The sequence below is a fragment of the Aspergillus viridinutans genome (genome assembly GCF_018404265.1).
Source record: "Aspergillus viridinutans IFM 47045 DNA, scaffold_5, whole genome shotgun sequence".
In the NCBI taxonomy this organism is placed as follows: domain Eukaryota; kingdom Fungi; phylum Ascomycota; class Eurotiomycetes; order Eurotiales; family Aspergillaceae; genus Aspergillus; species Aspergillus viridinutans.
This window is the reverse complement of record NW_025091221.1, coordinates 2327014-2342402: the sequence shown is the minus strand read 5'-3', so window position 1 is coordinate 2342402 and position 15389 is coordinate 2327014. Positions and strand designations below refer to the sequence as shown.

The window sequence follows — 15389 nt, the reverse complement described above, 5'->3', positions numbered from 1 at the left end:
GAACGAATACGTACGTCGATGCTCTAGATCTATATGTTCTGGTTCTGTCGACGGCCTCGGGGATCCACAGGCTGAGATCCTCGAAACATTCCGATCATGAACCAAAAGAAGCCGATTTGTTTATCAGGAATGAGGACACGGCACATGTATGGATGTGACATCTTTCTACCGGCGAAATAATCTTTCTCTGAGCAGAGAGAAATCCTGACTGCTTGTGCTCTTATAACCTCGGGAGTATTGATGTGACATAGTGACTCAGATTTTCACTGCATCAGTCTTACTCAATCTTTATAAAATGGGAACAACTTCATCGAGAATAACCAGATATCTTCCTTCGAGTTATCACCCAATGGCCCGGAGTACTCTACCAGAAATCCGTATGGAATGATCGGCGAAGTGAAAAAGGACCTTTCGATAAAAGACCAATTTTCAGGATCGGGGCAGACAGCTGGCTATCCCTGTCAACTGTTGTCTATTCAGTAATCAGCTCTGCTTACTCTGTACATGCTTCTTCTTGCCCAACTTTGTTCTTTATCACTTATCTGCCAGGACGATTATGCAGCTAGAACAGTACTAAGATGTAAGATTTCCGGAGCTCTGATGGTTGGTACCTGGAACTCCGCCATTAATTAGTAAAAGTGGACCATCCCGCATCTCTCACTCCGCCGCCTAGGCTCAAAGGGCTATACGTCACTTGTAAGCTGGCATCTATCTTAACTACTACTGTTACAATCTCCTTTTCAAGCTTGTCCATTCCTACTCCAGCCCCTGAGCAGCTAGACCAACATACCTAGCCTTGACATTCTCTTCTAGCATATCAGAGAAGCTTCAGGGTCTATACGGCTCGGCCTCTACTTCCGCTCCAAAACTCTCGACAGTTCCCCCACGTCAGGTCATCACCTTCCTCAGCATCATCACCTGGGCTTAGAAGATGGCTACTTCAGACTTAGATCAGCTCATTGAAATGGGCTTCGATAAAGAGAGAGCGCAGCTGGCGGTGGCAAGAAGCGGTGGACGTAAGGGCACCCCTCACCCTTCACCTCGCATTGAATACTGATTCGTTTCTTTTTGATCTATTTCAGTCCAAGGAGCTTTAGAGTGGCTTGAGGAAAACCAAGACAAGTCGTTAGAGGAAATAAAGTCTGCTGGGTCGAAAGAAGGGGAGTCTGAGGATGGTCCCGCGTTGCAACCCGGCGAAGAACCCCGCAGTCTGGCTTGTAACGAATGTGGGAAAAAGTTCCGCAGCCAGGCACAGGCAGAATTTCATGCATCTAAGTCCGGACATGTGGACTTCTCAGAGTCAACGGAAGAGATCGCACCCTTAACAGAGGAGGAGAAGAAGGCCAGATTGGAGGAGATCCGGCAGAAATTGGCTGCAAAGCGAGCGTTACAGGCTGAGCAGGATAAAGTGGATCAGAAAAGGAATGAGGTGAGGGCATTCTCTTGGCCCACTTCAACATCACCTACTGATAGTTTCGGTACAGGAAATTCGACGGAAGAGCACCAAAGAATCGCAAGACATTAAGGAAGAACTGCAGAGGAAACAGATGATGAAGGAAGCCGCCAAAAAGAAGCAAGAGAAACTGGACGAAATTGAAACCAAGCGTCGCATTAAAGCCAGGATCGAAGCGGATAAAGAAGAGCGGAGACTGAGAGCTGAGCGGGAGAAAGCCGAGCGTGCCGGCATGGCACCTCCTGCACAACCAGCTCCTCAAGCGCCTACAACCTCCGGACCTGTTGCCTCCAAGCCCGCATCTGCTTACACTGAGACTCGACTGAGATTTCAGACGCCCAAGGGGAACGTCATGAAAACAATGCCCGTCACTTCTACCTTGTTCGAAGTTGCCGCAGCCTTGCAACAAGAGGACGGCATTGAAGTGCAAAGCTTCGTGCAAAACTTTCCTAGAAAAGTGTTCAATGCCGAGTTCTTTGGCGAGTCTCTAAAAGACCTTGGACTTGTTCCTAGTGCCAGTCTCGTAGTCCAGTGATTTCTGGTATTGGACTCGGTGAGGCTGGCCGCCTGAGGGGCAGGCTGCAACAACTTTGCAGGTTGATTACGATATTTAACGCAGACAATTATTATTCAACCAGGTCTACTGCGTAAAATTTGAAGTAATAGCTTTCCAGAAACGCAACTACCAATCAGTGAATTGAGCGCTGGTCCAGTAATTGTATTCATGTATATGATCACGTGATGTCGCGACATGTCCGTGTTGCCCAACGCGTCTCATTGGCCTCGTGCTTCTCATCATCGAATACTCACCAGCCTCATTGCCTCATCATCCTGCTCGACAAAGCATAAATACGTGCGGGCTTCAATGACCTGATAATTTACAGCTTATTCATATCACCGAATTATGCCCGCGTAAGCTAATACGCGATCCTCTAATCGTATTGTTATGCCCGTGGCCAAAGCTAATCGCGACTTACACCAGTGTTGGCGACCAACACCGCAGTGGTCCAGTATGCGTCATGATGCCAAATTCGACAGGAAACATGTCCGGCAACCCATTTGAAGAACCGCCTCGGCGGATCAGCGAGTATACGGCGCAGGAAATTGCTACGCTCCAAGCACGCCTGGACAAGAAATTGGGCCCTGAATACATCTCCTCGCGGCCTGGCGCCGCGGGACAGAAGGTGCACTATCTATCCGCGGATAAATGCATCAATCTTGCCAATGAGGTGTTTGGCTTCAACGGCTGGTCGAGTTCAATACAGAATATTCAGATCGATTTTGTATGTTCGATAAAATGGATCAGAATGCGGGCGGGCGGCGGTAGGGAGAAATGGCTAATGGATGCTCCGACAGGTTGAGGAAAGTCAAAATACTGGGAAGATCAGCTTGGGGCTATCCGTCATTGTGAGGGTAACACTGAAGGATGGCACTTACCATGAAGTATGTGTTCCGCTTGCGTATTCCACACAGTCGTTCTTACTAACTGGTCTGGATCAACTCAGGACATCGGTTACGGTCATATTGAGAATTGCAAAGGAAAGGCTGCTGCTTTTGAAAAGGCCAAGAAAGAAGGAACTACTGATGCACTTAAACGTACATTGAGGAATTTTGGCAACGTTCTGGGTAACTGCATCTACGACAAAGATTATGTTTCGAAAGTTACCAAAGTGAAAGCCACTCCTGTACGTTGCTAACTTCGCATGATACTCGAACAATGTCTTGTTCTGACGAAGCTATAGGCGAGATGGGATGTTGACGAACTTCACCGGCATCCTGACTACGCACCGATAAAGAAGGAGCCTATTCGACCAAACCCCGTGCCAGAGGATGACGACCTTCCTCCTCGGCTACCAAACGCTGTGAAAAGCACCAGTACGAATGATGCTGCTGCATTTGATGGTGATGGGGAGTTTGGGAGTAAGCAAAACAGACGACATTTATTTCTGTTCACTCATGGCTAATGAATTTAGGTGATCTTTTTGATGAGGCCGATTTTGGAGTCACGGCCTCTGGAAACCCGGATGAGATAGTGCTGGGACCAGAAACGCAGACAAAACCGCAACCACCGACTCCTGTTAAGTCAGGCCCTCAGGGGAACTTTCACCGCCCAAACCCAGCAGTCGTGACGCCTTCTAGGCCAGAAAGGCCATTCAACCAAACAGTCAACAACAGACAACCTTCCGTTCCGCCCACTCTCAATCAAAGACACAATCCTGCGCTGCAAAACCAACATGTCGGACAAAGGCAACCTGTCCCGCAAGGACAACAGCAGAACTTTCAAAACGGCAGAATGGCACCCCCAGATCAACCAAGGACTAGCCAAGATTTAAGCTTGCCAAGTGCTGCAGGGCAAATGCCTATCAAACGAGAATTTGACGCTAAAGCTCAAGACACAGCTCCCCCGGCCAGTTCACCCTCTGTTCCGTCTGCCTCATTCTTTTCAGCTCGAGCAGTAGATTTGTTGCGGGACAACCCACATACTGCCGTGAATGCTCCCCAGTTCGATCCCCATGCCGAAAGTCCCTCGATCCGCAAGACAGCAGGCGTCGATCACAGCAAGAGTGTCCCCATATCAAAGCCAATGCTTGCGGGAGCCTCACCAGCTTCAAACAATACGCGCGACTTCATCAATCCTTCAACGGATATGCATCGAAAAATTGGCGCCCCTGGAGGTATTGGCAGTCCAATGATGAATCGGGGTCAGACAACTTCATCATACCGCCCACTGACTCGGCAAAATCTCGATCCAAAACTTGCTGCAAGCAACGCAGCTGCAAACAGAGCCGGATTTGGACCACCCAATGTTAATGGGAAACGACCGCCTTTAAGTGACGTGACGAATGCATCTGTCTCTGGCGGCAGCGGGCCTGCTCCAGCAGTCAATGCCAATGATCCCAAAAGACCCAAGATTGATGGGAATTTGACGCCGTCCTTACCGCCGCAGCAGCAACAGCAGCAATAGAGTATACTTGGTTCTCTCACGCTGATTGTGTTCACTCACCTCCTTGTTGTCATTTTCAGAGAATTTGTTGAGTAGCCGGCGTTTAGGCGACAACGGCAGATGGAAGCCACTGGGTCGTGATTAGCATTTGGTCATTGCTTGATGTTTACAGGTTCTAGATCTGCATCTTCATCTTTATCTTTGGGCACTTGCTGTTCGTTTGACCGACCTTCAACGCTGAATGATTTAGAATGAGCATTAAACTGTTGCTTGATCCCGAACAAGGAAAGGACTGATGGACCTGTATCGTTTCCTTCCCGTCAAGGATCATTTGAGCATTAATTATATATAGCCTTTTAAGCCTAAGATAGCAAGAACTAGCTCCTTTTTCTGTATGTTCCACTTTCTCAATCACAGGGTTCGCGCCAGGGAGAGCTGTCAGGACAGCATCGGGCGACGGTCTAATGGATTCGACCAAGCATTGCAAGCCTTAGTCACTATCTTTGCCGAAGAACAGATCCCATTATTGGTCCCAATACATCTAGTAGCCGTGTACGCAATGTAGCACCTCCATATACTCGAAATGCTTGTGCTCTGATGGCAGATATTTCTGTTGAGTGCTCTTGTTGCCACTCGTCTTGCCTACATACGATGGGGCATGAGGAAGGAAGGTGCTCTCGAAACGACAAAAGAGGTAGAGGTGCTGAAAAGGGCAATAACAATCATAAATACCTATCAGCGTTGCATGATAACTAGAGAAAGAACAGCGAGGGCTAGCTAATCGTACAGATTTGACATTTGGAAGGTTCGTGACACATAATCAAGAGAAAAGGAAAAAAGGTAATATCAGTCAGAGAATACAATCAGATTCAGATGAAGCAATTCATGCTGTGTGCGATCATCAACGTAGTGGCTTTTGAGTCTCAGGGCTTGCCCATCTCGAGCCTTGAAGGCCACTGGACTTGCGATTCTCGGGTGCCGCAACAGTAGGCTTTTGCACCACGGGGGTTGCATAGATCGAGCCTCCGAGGCCGCCGAATGCTGAGACGCTCGGATTTTTCATGGTCGTGGGATTCTCTTGCACCTTTGGGGCATGCATAGACCGTTGCAGTGCATTCACCTGCGAAATAGCACTCACCTTCGAATTCGCTCTATACACCGCTTTGACGGCCTTGGGCAAAGGAGTAGGAGTAGATTGGCCAGAGTCTGAATTTGACTTCGCAGCATTAGATCCAGTCCCTGGTGCAGTGGTTGCCAACGCGACAGGCCTCGGAGAAGGTTCACCGGTACTGCACGACACATTAGTGATGTTGATGAATTATGAGTCCGATCTTTCATACGTGTTTATGCTTTCGGGGACGGAAGGTCTTGCCCTAGGCACAGTAAGGGCCTGTGGCTTGGTTGGAGTCAACAATTTCGAACGAGAATCATTCGGCTCTACTCAAATGAGGTGTCAGCAATGGTTAGGTAGAGATCACACATGTAGTAATACGTGCCCTTCAACGCGTTCTTATCCGGCAACAATGCTTCGCTCCCATGTGTCTTACCATGGAGTCTTCCCCTACCGGGTAATAAATGATCACCAAAGATATGATTCTCACTGGCCTGACGCCCGCGCGGTGAGGGCTGAGATGCAAATCGTGAAGAAAACGAATCAGTCGAACCAATACGCATATGATCTTGACTATTCTGGCGAGAATGCTGTGACTGTCCAGTTCGTGACTCGGAGGTTGTTGAGCTTGGAGGGCTAGGCTTAGTATCACGCCATCCGCTGAAACTGGGATTCCTGGCAGCACCCGTTGGGACGAATTCCTTCGCTTGCACATTGAATTTAGACGGACTAGATGTCTCCTCGGAACGTAGACTAAGTCTACTATTGCCTTCCTCAAGAGAAGCTTCCACGGGAGGAGAGCAGGCCGACGGTGTGAGGGAGAATATCGTGGAATGTTCTCCTTCCATGGTTGTTCCAGCTTCTGTTCCCTGAGGTTTGTGAATTGAGAGATTTTCGGCAGTCTGTGAGGCAGTTTCCTTCGCTGTCCGTTGGTGCAAGGAGAGTATGTCTTTGAGCTCTTGTTCGTACTTCCTGAGAGCTTGCAAGTCCATATCTCGGAGCGGCTCAGGCACATGGTGGCGCAATGTTTCCTCCACAAATTTGCAAAGGCGTGCGAGCTTTTCTCGGAGGGCAGCCAGATCGGATGGTGTATCCTCAGACGTAGAGATCGTCGTATCACCAGTGCTTTCTCCGATCCTCAGGCTGGAAGTGTCCTTCGAACCGACTGGCTCGGACTTAACGAAAGAGTATATCTGGGTTTCTGGCCTCGAAAGAACACTTTGTGCAACATTGGCTTGAAAATTGATGCCTTCCAAATCTTGCAGGGCTGGGCTCATCGACAAATTATCTTCCGCGCCCGGAAGACTCTTCCTTGGAGGAGTGGAATTGAAGTCAAGGAGAATTCCAGTCCTCCCCTCAACTTGGACATTAGCAGAGTAGAGATCTTTGCTCTGGACGATTTTAGGTGAGCTGGACGGCGGCGTTGAGACATCAACCAGCTCGTAATCTTGGTTTTGCTTCCCAACTTGACCTTTGTCGTCTGATTGTTCGGAGGTGGATTTGACTTGCTGCAGTTTCTCTTGCTGTGGAGATTGTAGTCTTCTGGGCTCAAACCGCTGGTCTCTTTCACTCGCTGTATGAGCTGCCTGGGCTATGCTTACCCGTGACGGTTGACCGTTATTAGAGGACACGGGCGTAGCGATTGCCACTGAGTCTCCGTCTGAACGGAAAGAAACGATGGAGTCTTCATATGCTCGGCCCGCATTGGTGTCCTCAGGTTGGCTGATAGATTGGGAACCTTCGTGATCAACGGCCCGTGATTCACGCTGGCAGACAGTGACTTGAGTTTGTTCAGAACCCGTAGTAAGAACAGCTGTTGGGACATTCGAAGCCTTCGCATTGACCAGACTATCGCGCGCGATAGAAAGAAAGTCCTCAGGAGGGCTGAGGACTCTTGACCAATCGGTATTGCCACTATCGCACAATGTCAGATTGTGTCCAAGGCTCGATGGCTGTTGAACTTACACAGGCCGTCTTGTTTTGAGAAGAACGAGGTCTCTTTTCACGCCTTCTCGGAAGAGTCAATCGGTTGCTTTCTTTCAAGCTCGCAGAGGCTCGTACTTACCACCTTTAACAACTGTTTGCGACTTCGAGCCAGATACATCCCTAGACTTCTTCGGCGGTTCATTATTAAAATCAAGAGCAGGATCCTGCAGGTGCTTCCTGGCGTGAGGGGACTGGACCACATGATTGCCCAGCTTTGCGACGGCGCCTTGGTGTGTGACTCTTGTCTGAGCGCTGATCTATGGGTTAGGCCAAATTCATGGGCTTGCTAGTGGGATCGATCACTTACTTCGGCGAGGTCTGCTTTGTTTCACGACCTCTTGTACCGATGACACCACCGCCACGGCCGGTTGTTTTGGAGCCTCTCGTTGATGCATAGCGGCCGCTCAGAGCACGTTCTGCAAACTGACGGGAATTATCATTCTTCTTGGCGGATTTTGTGTAAGACTGGCCACCGCTCCCTTCTATCACGGCGCGCAGTCCAAGACGGTGGCTCTGGCCGTTTAGAAGATGGTCTAAAGGCTCTTGATCGGCCGGGTCACCTAAATCCTTGTGTGCATCTTTCAAAATCTTAGCCAATAATCTGGATAACCTTTAGTATAGTGAAAAACTCACTTGCCCAAGCATTGAGGCGTGCTTGATTCGCTTGGGCCAGACGCGCAGCGTCTGATCCAGCAACATTTATCATTCGCGTGGCTTCGATATCCTCCAAGCGAATATTCCTGAACTTCTTAGTGTCAACAGTCGAGATATACTCTCTTCTAAGCGTTCCAAGGTCCTCCTATATACAGTTCAGTGTTAGTCAGCCTTTCCTACAAGCATCTTATGACGGGATCAATAAGGCGCAATTATCTTACCATTTGAAGCCTCTTCAGACGCTCGATTGCCTCTTCGTCCATGATGACTTGCTCAAATCGGCAAGATATGAACGTACGAGGATGGAAATGTGTAAGCGAAAGTGCAATGGACGTATGTTTCCAGATCCAGACACGATGAAGAGAATGAGTGAATGTAGCAAGGCACAACAGGGGAGCCAACAGAGGGCCCACCACTCTCTGTTGATAAGAATCGAAATGGGTTGGAATACCGTCGTTTGAGATGCAAGTAGCGCAAGATCTTCCAGTTCTCCGTGCAGAGTCAGAGGATACCCGAAGGTCAACAAAACCTCTTCCAAAGTCTAGTGAGAGTCTGTAGGAAAGATGACTATCCCTTCATGATTATTGCAGTTTGGGAGTAAACCGAGATAAGGGAACAATGAACTGCTTCAAAGACCAGAGAATTGTGCCGGAGAAACAAAGAGGGGAGGTGAGCGTGAAAGAAAAGAGAAGAAGAAAAATAACAAAGAAGAAATTGTGTTGAGGATGTTCAGTGGTTTGTTGCTACGGCGTCAAGTGCAAACGCAACTAATGGACGAAAATGGAAGGACTTTATTGATTGTATGTAGACCGCTGTGTCTCTCTGATCATAAGTCTAAGTTCATTGTCATACTCAGAGCATCCCAGATCACATCAGATGCCAATAGAGCCTTCAGAGGTGACGTGTGAAATAATCAGCTTCACTGTATCTGAAGGAAAGAATACCTGAAACTGGAGACTTTTGAAAACTACAACGAGGCCCTTCCTGTCATGTCAGTATCCTTTCATCAGTAATAGTTTGGTTTATTTGGAAGTAATTCGTATATGTACAACGGTCCCAAGACCGAGAGAGACGTCTACGGGCCGATCAAAGGTGCAATCGTATATTTAGACAGGCATTACTACTTGCTAAGCACTGCAAGTCCTCGTGCCACCCTCGTCTACGCAGCGGATTTCTTCTGTTAGCGGATCTGACTTCAAGGGAGATCAACTCCAAGGGCCCAAACTCACTGTTTATCATCTTTGCAACAGCTTGCAACAGGCTCACTCCCATAACGGTGATACCAAAGGTGATACACAGATATGCGGGAACCTTAGCTTTCCAGCTCGCATTGCTTAACTTCACGTAACAAAGCGGAGGAAATATATACGCCAAAGCAGCAGCACTTGTTGCGCCAATGAGCTCGAATACAGCCCCAAGATCACAAGTGAACAATGCCATGACCATAGCTGTCACCACCAGAGATGTCGTGAATATCAAGTGTCGATTCATATTGAAAGGTTCGTCGGGGAAGTAGTAGGTCGTCATGACCGATCGGCAAACGAAAGCTTCAAGGGGCAGCGTTGTAAGCATGTTCAGGCCAAAGCAACTGCGGACAATTTGATGTTAGGTTAAGCAAGGGTTGTTTTAGCCGTACGCAGGAGGTCTTACAGCCGCGCGATATTGACCATTATATTATCAGATGGGAAGTTGTTGAGCACATTGCCTTGGGTCTTGGATCCGAAGAAGAGGAAGCCTGAGATACCCATAGCCAAGCACATACAAAGGGAGACGGCGGTTGAGTAATGGGTCACCTTAGCGAAGCGATCCATGGTTGGCTTCTTGAGAGAACCATAAATCAAGAGACTATTGTGGTCTTTCGGACGGTCAGTCAGGGTCTTGGGGATTATGTATACGCGGTGGGCAACATACGGCAAACGAAGGCTATGGTTTGTTAGACAATCTCATACAACTTCAGATTCTTTAGGCAAGGCAGACTTACCAAAAGATATCACTCCCACGGCCTGGAAGAAACCGGAGTTGATAAAAATGAGGCTCTTCACCTCGCCACGAGATTCTGAGGGAACTCGGAATCCCTGAGTGATTACAGCAACGACAATCACCAACATACTTATGAGCGCTAACGTAGACGCCTTAGCCAGCTACTAGATTGTTAGCCTCGGAAATGTTCGTCCGCTGCATAGAGAGTATTAGAATCGCACCTTGGCAATGTCCCGGTACAGAGATAATGGATATGAGACTCCCAGGACAAAAAGAACAATGATAGCTCGCCTGTCCGTAAGGAGCCAGAGGAAAGACATGTCTCGGAGGGAAGGAAATAGAGAGCTGAAAACATGCGGTATAGTATCACCCACAATTATGCAGAATGCAATCATGCCGCCAAAGGCAAAAGCCCACTGAGCAACGGAGATCGCAATGAGACCACTTTTCCCGAAACAATGCTGCATCGTTGCTTGGAAGGAATCCGCGCCGCTCAATTTAGAATTGACCACAATCAAGCGAATCGTCCAATCCACTGTGACTGTGAGCGCGCATAAAAGCAAAACTCCCATTGTCATACCCGCCTGCCGAAGCGCGTAAGGTTGTCCGATGATACCAGCTCCTATAATGCTGTTGGCCATATTCATGAAGGCCATCCGCATTCCGCTCCTCGGCCTCGCGTTCTCGAGGTGATCCTCAGGGAAGAAATCCTCGGAGGTCGCAAGGGTTACACTGGGCGCCTCTATATCCGTCAAAAGAGGAACCATCTGACCTCTGCCATTTCTTCCCGATCGGCTCGCATTTGGCCGCGCATAATCCTCCTCCTCCAGCCACGAGTCCTCCGAGTCGCGAGGGTGTCCATTCGGAAGACTTTCCGCTTCCGATTCTTCCTCAATATCAAACCGAACACGATTCATTGTACGAGGGCGACGTTGCCCATCCGAGGCAGGCTGAGATATCGACGATCGATATTGGTGCGAACCAGGAGGAGCAGAAGGGGAGGTCAGGGGAGGACTATTTGAAAGGGGATGGGTTGTCAGATCGGTTTCTTTGCTCGAAGATCCCGAGAGCAACGATTGAGATTCTCCTCCATCTGGACCATAATGGTCAAGCAATAGAGATTCCCGTCCTTCATCCTTTTTCATTGCTGATTTTGAAGCTCATGGTAACCTCACTTTTTTATGAACGGATGGTCTGTTTGGGGCCAGGTAACCACAAAGATTCACACGTGATGGCGCTTATCGATAAGCGACAAAGAAAAACTACAGCCAATCACATCTACAAGTTATACTTCCACGTCACAGTGCTGATCTGCTAAACATTTGGGCCATATTTGATCTACATTTTTTCCAATATTGGACAGACGAGAGGTAGGTAGAATGGAAAAGTAAGCACACGCATGATGTTCTTTTTTATGATGGTTATTAAAAGATCTGCTGTTCTGAATGTAAAGTAAATTCCTAACAATCAGTGTTACAGCCTACTGGGAGGATTATATCATGGCCTAATTGCAGTAGTATGTTTATTGAATGCAAAAAATAGCAGTAAATCAAAACGATGAGTTGCCCCTGATAAATACATAATGTACCTGACCATGGCCGCTGCTGTATGTCTTCTCCTTTGATAAGGTAATGCAGCCGCCCCTGCCCGAAGAAGGCTAAGGTACGCAGAAGGCCTTCCTATCCAGTTCCTCTCTAACTGCTACGAGAATCATCAATCACTGCCGAAAGCATCGAATCATTATTTACCATGGCCCTGGTCATTGACCTAGGGCAAGATACAATTCATCTCTCCCACTCCAACTCAGATTTGTCTCTGATTCTACGTGCGTCGTTGGACATATCTCTTGCAGGAAATCTAGATCCTAGGCACCCTGAGGATCCGAGTAAGTTGATAAATTCTGGATTGATATGGATAGCCCAATCACCAGAAATTAAAATGCATGTCATCGCTACTGCCAGAGCCCATTTCCCTGAGTCAGTTCCATCTTTCATCTCTCACGTAGGAGATATAATTCGCAAGTCGAAAGTACGTTATTACGGACCAAGAGCAGGGCTGTGATCGGTCCATTTATTAACAGACTCCCTGCAGCTCTGGTCAGATTTGGATCTTGCTGTCCTGCGCAGAAGCTGCGGCTGTTTTTCCGGATCGGACGATTCAACGATCATTAAGCTTTCCTTTGGATTGCGAAGAAAGGCTGGACGGCCGTCAAACAGAATCTGCCGAGTACCAATATCAGCGCAACACGACGTGGATGCTGCTGCTCCTGCGAATATTCACACAGCATACTTGTCTACGATAAACGTGTTCCTTGAAGTCTATGACTCGAACCAAGCCAGACAGGAATACTTCCCATTAGCGCCGAAGCTGCCAATCCCAATACCTTCCGAAACGTTTATAGTCAAGCCCAAGCAATGGGGTGCAATAAAAAGTCTCCCAAGGCTTCCTGTGACGGAGACAGACTGCGTAGACGAGTTCATGGACAGCAGCACAAAATTGTTCTTGGAGGAGCTTGAGGATATGAAAGACGACTACCGAATGGAGGAAGACCGCGATAGTCAGACTTACCACGAGCTTGATCAACTGCTCAGGAAAGGCCTTCGATCGCTCATAGTCGAAAGACATCGGGAGGGTGATACACGCACTCCGAGCTCAGACAGGGATCTCCAACCACTGGCACGCATTGTTCCTTCGGTGTTCAGCTTAGGCTACCGTGAGGTACTATTCCGGATTGGCTTTCACCAAGAATGGCGCATACAACTGACACATTTCCCCATCCACAGGCCATGAACCAGCGATCGCACTTGATTCCGTCGATCGCGAAGTCCCTCGCTTCAGTTCTGAAGACAACGAAAAATCCGACTTTGCAAAGCAGAATCAACGAGCTTCAAGCTTTGCATAATCCTCGAACAGAAGTGTCTCAGGCAACAGGGTCAACCGACTTTAGGGCAGCAATACAGACTGCCCTCTGGAAGATTGCCCAGAAGCAACTATATGATTCCCGGGCTTCGCGGAAATTGAGTGCATCAGATGCCGTGACTACATCCGCCGATCATTACAGAGGAGCCGAAGAGGATCTTCTGTCGGAGGTGGGCATGGATGACTTTCACGATGACCTGAACAGTGAAAGCCGCGAGATATACGATTCCGATTGGTATTTGGGAAGCAATTCCGAAGATCCCGAGTTCATAGACGAAGACGAAACGAACTCCGTCTTATCTTTTGATGGAAGTTATTCACTTGACATGCTGGCACATGACGATACCGAACTTGATCGAATTTGGGAAGACCAGACGATACTTGACCATACCCAGAACAGAACCACAATATCTATGCTCAATCTGACGGAGCAACTCTCGTGCCACCTTTCCATAAGTGATGGTGAGATGCTAGCATCTGACTGCTTTGAAGATGAGCCTACGAGCCCACAACTTCTTCCCTATAGCCCCAGCTTTCCGGGGACTCGTGAGGCTTCCGATGATGACTTTGACTTGATGCTGTGCGACCACAATTGTGTCGTATAATTTGTACAATAGGCCGTCGAGCTGCGGGATGTCTATCCGCATAAATGACCTTCTACCGTATATACATTATTAACTTCATAGAGTGCTGGAAAATTACGCTTTTCAAATTGCCCGATAGGCCGCGTTCTCAATCAAAGGTATCCCAAATTAGCCAAAGAGATTGTATACTCAGTGTGTTCTATTAAGATAATAAGAGAAGATAGCAGTGCAGCCATCGATTATCCATCTATTCTCAGACAAAGTAAGACAAAACTGCACCCTAATTCATAGCATCAGCCCGAATTACTGTCCATTCGCAACACCATACACCAAACACGCCACTGTAGCATCAGTCAACAAGTGTAGGGTATGTGACAGAGAGATCACGGTCAATTACAAGTCAACATGCGCCGTCCCAATGCACCTTAGTGCTCCGTACTCCATGCAGTCAAATTGTTTCGATATCGGTGAAGTCGTACTCGTCGAAGACATCCAGTCCTTCATCAGATAGTGTGATAGGCATGTAAAGTGCTCTATATTCATCACATAGCGTCGGACTTGTGAAATACACTGGCAGAAGAATGTCTACTGCCTCTCGGGGTATTTTCGTCCTCGACTATTTCTTCGCGAAGCGGATTGAGCATTACGCCGGCAGGCCATGAGCTTGCACCAGAAGAAACAGCGAGGGGTCTGAGTCTGGTGTCGTCGAAAAGTTCAATGAATCGTTCGTCGAGGGGCCTCGATTTCGGCCATGAAAAATTAATGTATTCCTTGCGAATAGCTGGCATGTCCCAGCCCTGAACCTTCCGAAAGCAGCCGACAATGCATCCAGTCCGATGCTATCAAGTCTAGTTAGCCATGTCGAATCCGTCTTATCAGCCTCTGCGCTCACCTTTCCCTTGTTGCAGTGTAGAAGGAGTGGGTGATTTGCCTTGTTCAGTATGATTTCCAGGACTCGATTCACAACATGGTCCGGAGTTCGAACCGTGGGATCCTTGTTTGCCAGGATAAGGATGCGACGATGCTCTATACCATTTTCTTTGAGAAAGACCTGGTGGTCCTGAGTGTATTCCCCTTCGACTAACGTACTACGGACAAGCGTAAGCAAGGGGTAATGATCTTATATGGCGGCAACTTACACAATCATCCTGAGGCCCAGCTTCTTTAGTGCTTGGAAATGCCAAAGTTGCGGGAAAGAGCTTCTATAGACCCCTTTGACAACCTCTCCGAAATTTGGAGGCAACTTTTCAGTGTGGACGACCTCGGATTCCAACGATGTCTCCCTAAGACGAGTCCTTTCGCCTGCTCGACGCGGTCTAATCAGTAAACATTTCGCTGTAAACGTCAATATACAAAGCGAAGGATACCCACCCGCTTTACCCCTGAGGGAGCTATTGGAAGACTTCTCACTAAGCGGCGTAGCCATTGTAATGTTTTCTTTGAGACAGGTGAAATTCAGTGCAGCCTTGACGCGTCTTGGTGTTCTCAACGCTCCCTTGATTTAAGGGAACCGTCAAGCGCCTGTGATATGCTTCGAGACAGGCGGATACAGAACGACAAGCTTTGAGACGTGTTTATCGACCTAGAAATCTGGATCAGGTTCCAAGACGGATTCTAAGAGTGTCTTGAGACGGGACGTCAGCTCTATGGAAGAGTCCAAGGATGGAAAGTCGATTGCCCGATGAACCGGTGTTCAGTCAGACAAAAGAGCTTGAAGAGAGGCCATGATGGAGGTATTCGAGAGTGTCAAGAGGCAGG

General features: G+C 48.2%; 5 protein-coding genes across 5 annotated transcripts; 2 read left to right on the top strand and 3 right to left on the bottom strand.

The window, feature by feature from the left end:
- Window positions 1-931: 931 nt before the first annotated feature.
- Aspvir_007749 (DNA repair protein rad52) lies at window positions 932-4418 on the top strand (the record flags this gene model as incomplete). The annotated part of the gene is made up of 8 exons (XM_043270926.1): window positions 932-1016; window positions 1083-1429; window positions 1485-1984; window positions 2436-2736; window positions 2810-2896; window positions 2959-3138; window positions 3196-3373; window positions 3427-4418. 8 exons carry the CDS (start codon window positions 932-934, stop codon window positions 4416-4418), a joined length of 2670 nt encoding a protein of 889 aa, XP_043126861.1.
- Window positions 4419-5298: 880 nt separating this feature from the next.
- Aspvir_007748 (uncharacterized protein) lies at window positions 5299-8411 on the bottom strand (the record flags this gene model as incomplete). Its single annotated transcript, XM_043270925.1, has 8 exons — window positions 5299-5686; window positions 5738-5834; window positions 5945-7422; window positions 7474-7516; window positions 7574-7746; window positions 7802-8072; window positions 8128-8293; window positions 8370-8411. The coding sequence occupies 8 exons, from the start codon at window positions 8409-8411 to the stop codon at window positions 5299-5301; spliced, it is 2658 nt and encodes an 885-aa protein (XP_043126860.1).
- Window positions 8412-9275: 864 nt separating this feature from the next.
- On the bottom strand, window positions 9276-11273 carry Aspvir_007747 (putative amino acid transporter; the record flags this gene model as incomplete). Its single annotated transcript, XM_043270924.1, has 5 exons — window positions 9276-9307; window positions 9378-9736; window positions 9799-10003; window positions 10130-10289; window positions 10350-11273. The coding sequence occupies 5 exons, from the start codon at window positions 11271-11273 to the stop codon at window positions 9276-9278; spliced, it is 1680 nt and encodes a 559-aa protein (XP_043126859.1).
- A 793-nt stretch (window positions 11274-12066) lies between these two features.
- Aspvir_007746 (uncharacterized protein) lies at window positions 12067-13652 on the top strand (the record flags this gene model as incomplete). The annotated part of the gene is made up of 3 exons (XM_043270923.1): window positions 12067-12156; window positions 12220-12846; window positions 12912-13652. The coding sequence occupies 3 exons, from the start codon at window positions 12067-12069 to the stop codon at window positions 13650-13652; spliced, it is 1458 nt and encodes a 485-aa protein (XP_043126858.1).
- A 521-nt stretch (window positions 13653-14173) lies between these two features.
- yphA (tyrosine phosphatase family protein) lies at window positions 14174-15057 on the bottom strand (the record flags this gene model as incomplete). Its single annotated transcript, XM_043270922.1, has 4 exons — window positions 14174-14470; window positions 14524-14719; window positions 14771-14933; window positions 15003-15057. The coding sequence occupies 4 exons, from the start codon at window positions 15055-15057 to the stop codon at window positions 14174-14176; spliced, it is 711 nt and encodes a 236-aa protein (XP_043126857.1).
- Window positions 15058-15389: the final 332 nt, after the last annotated feature.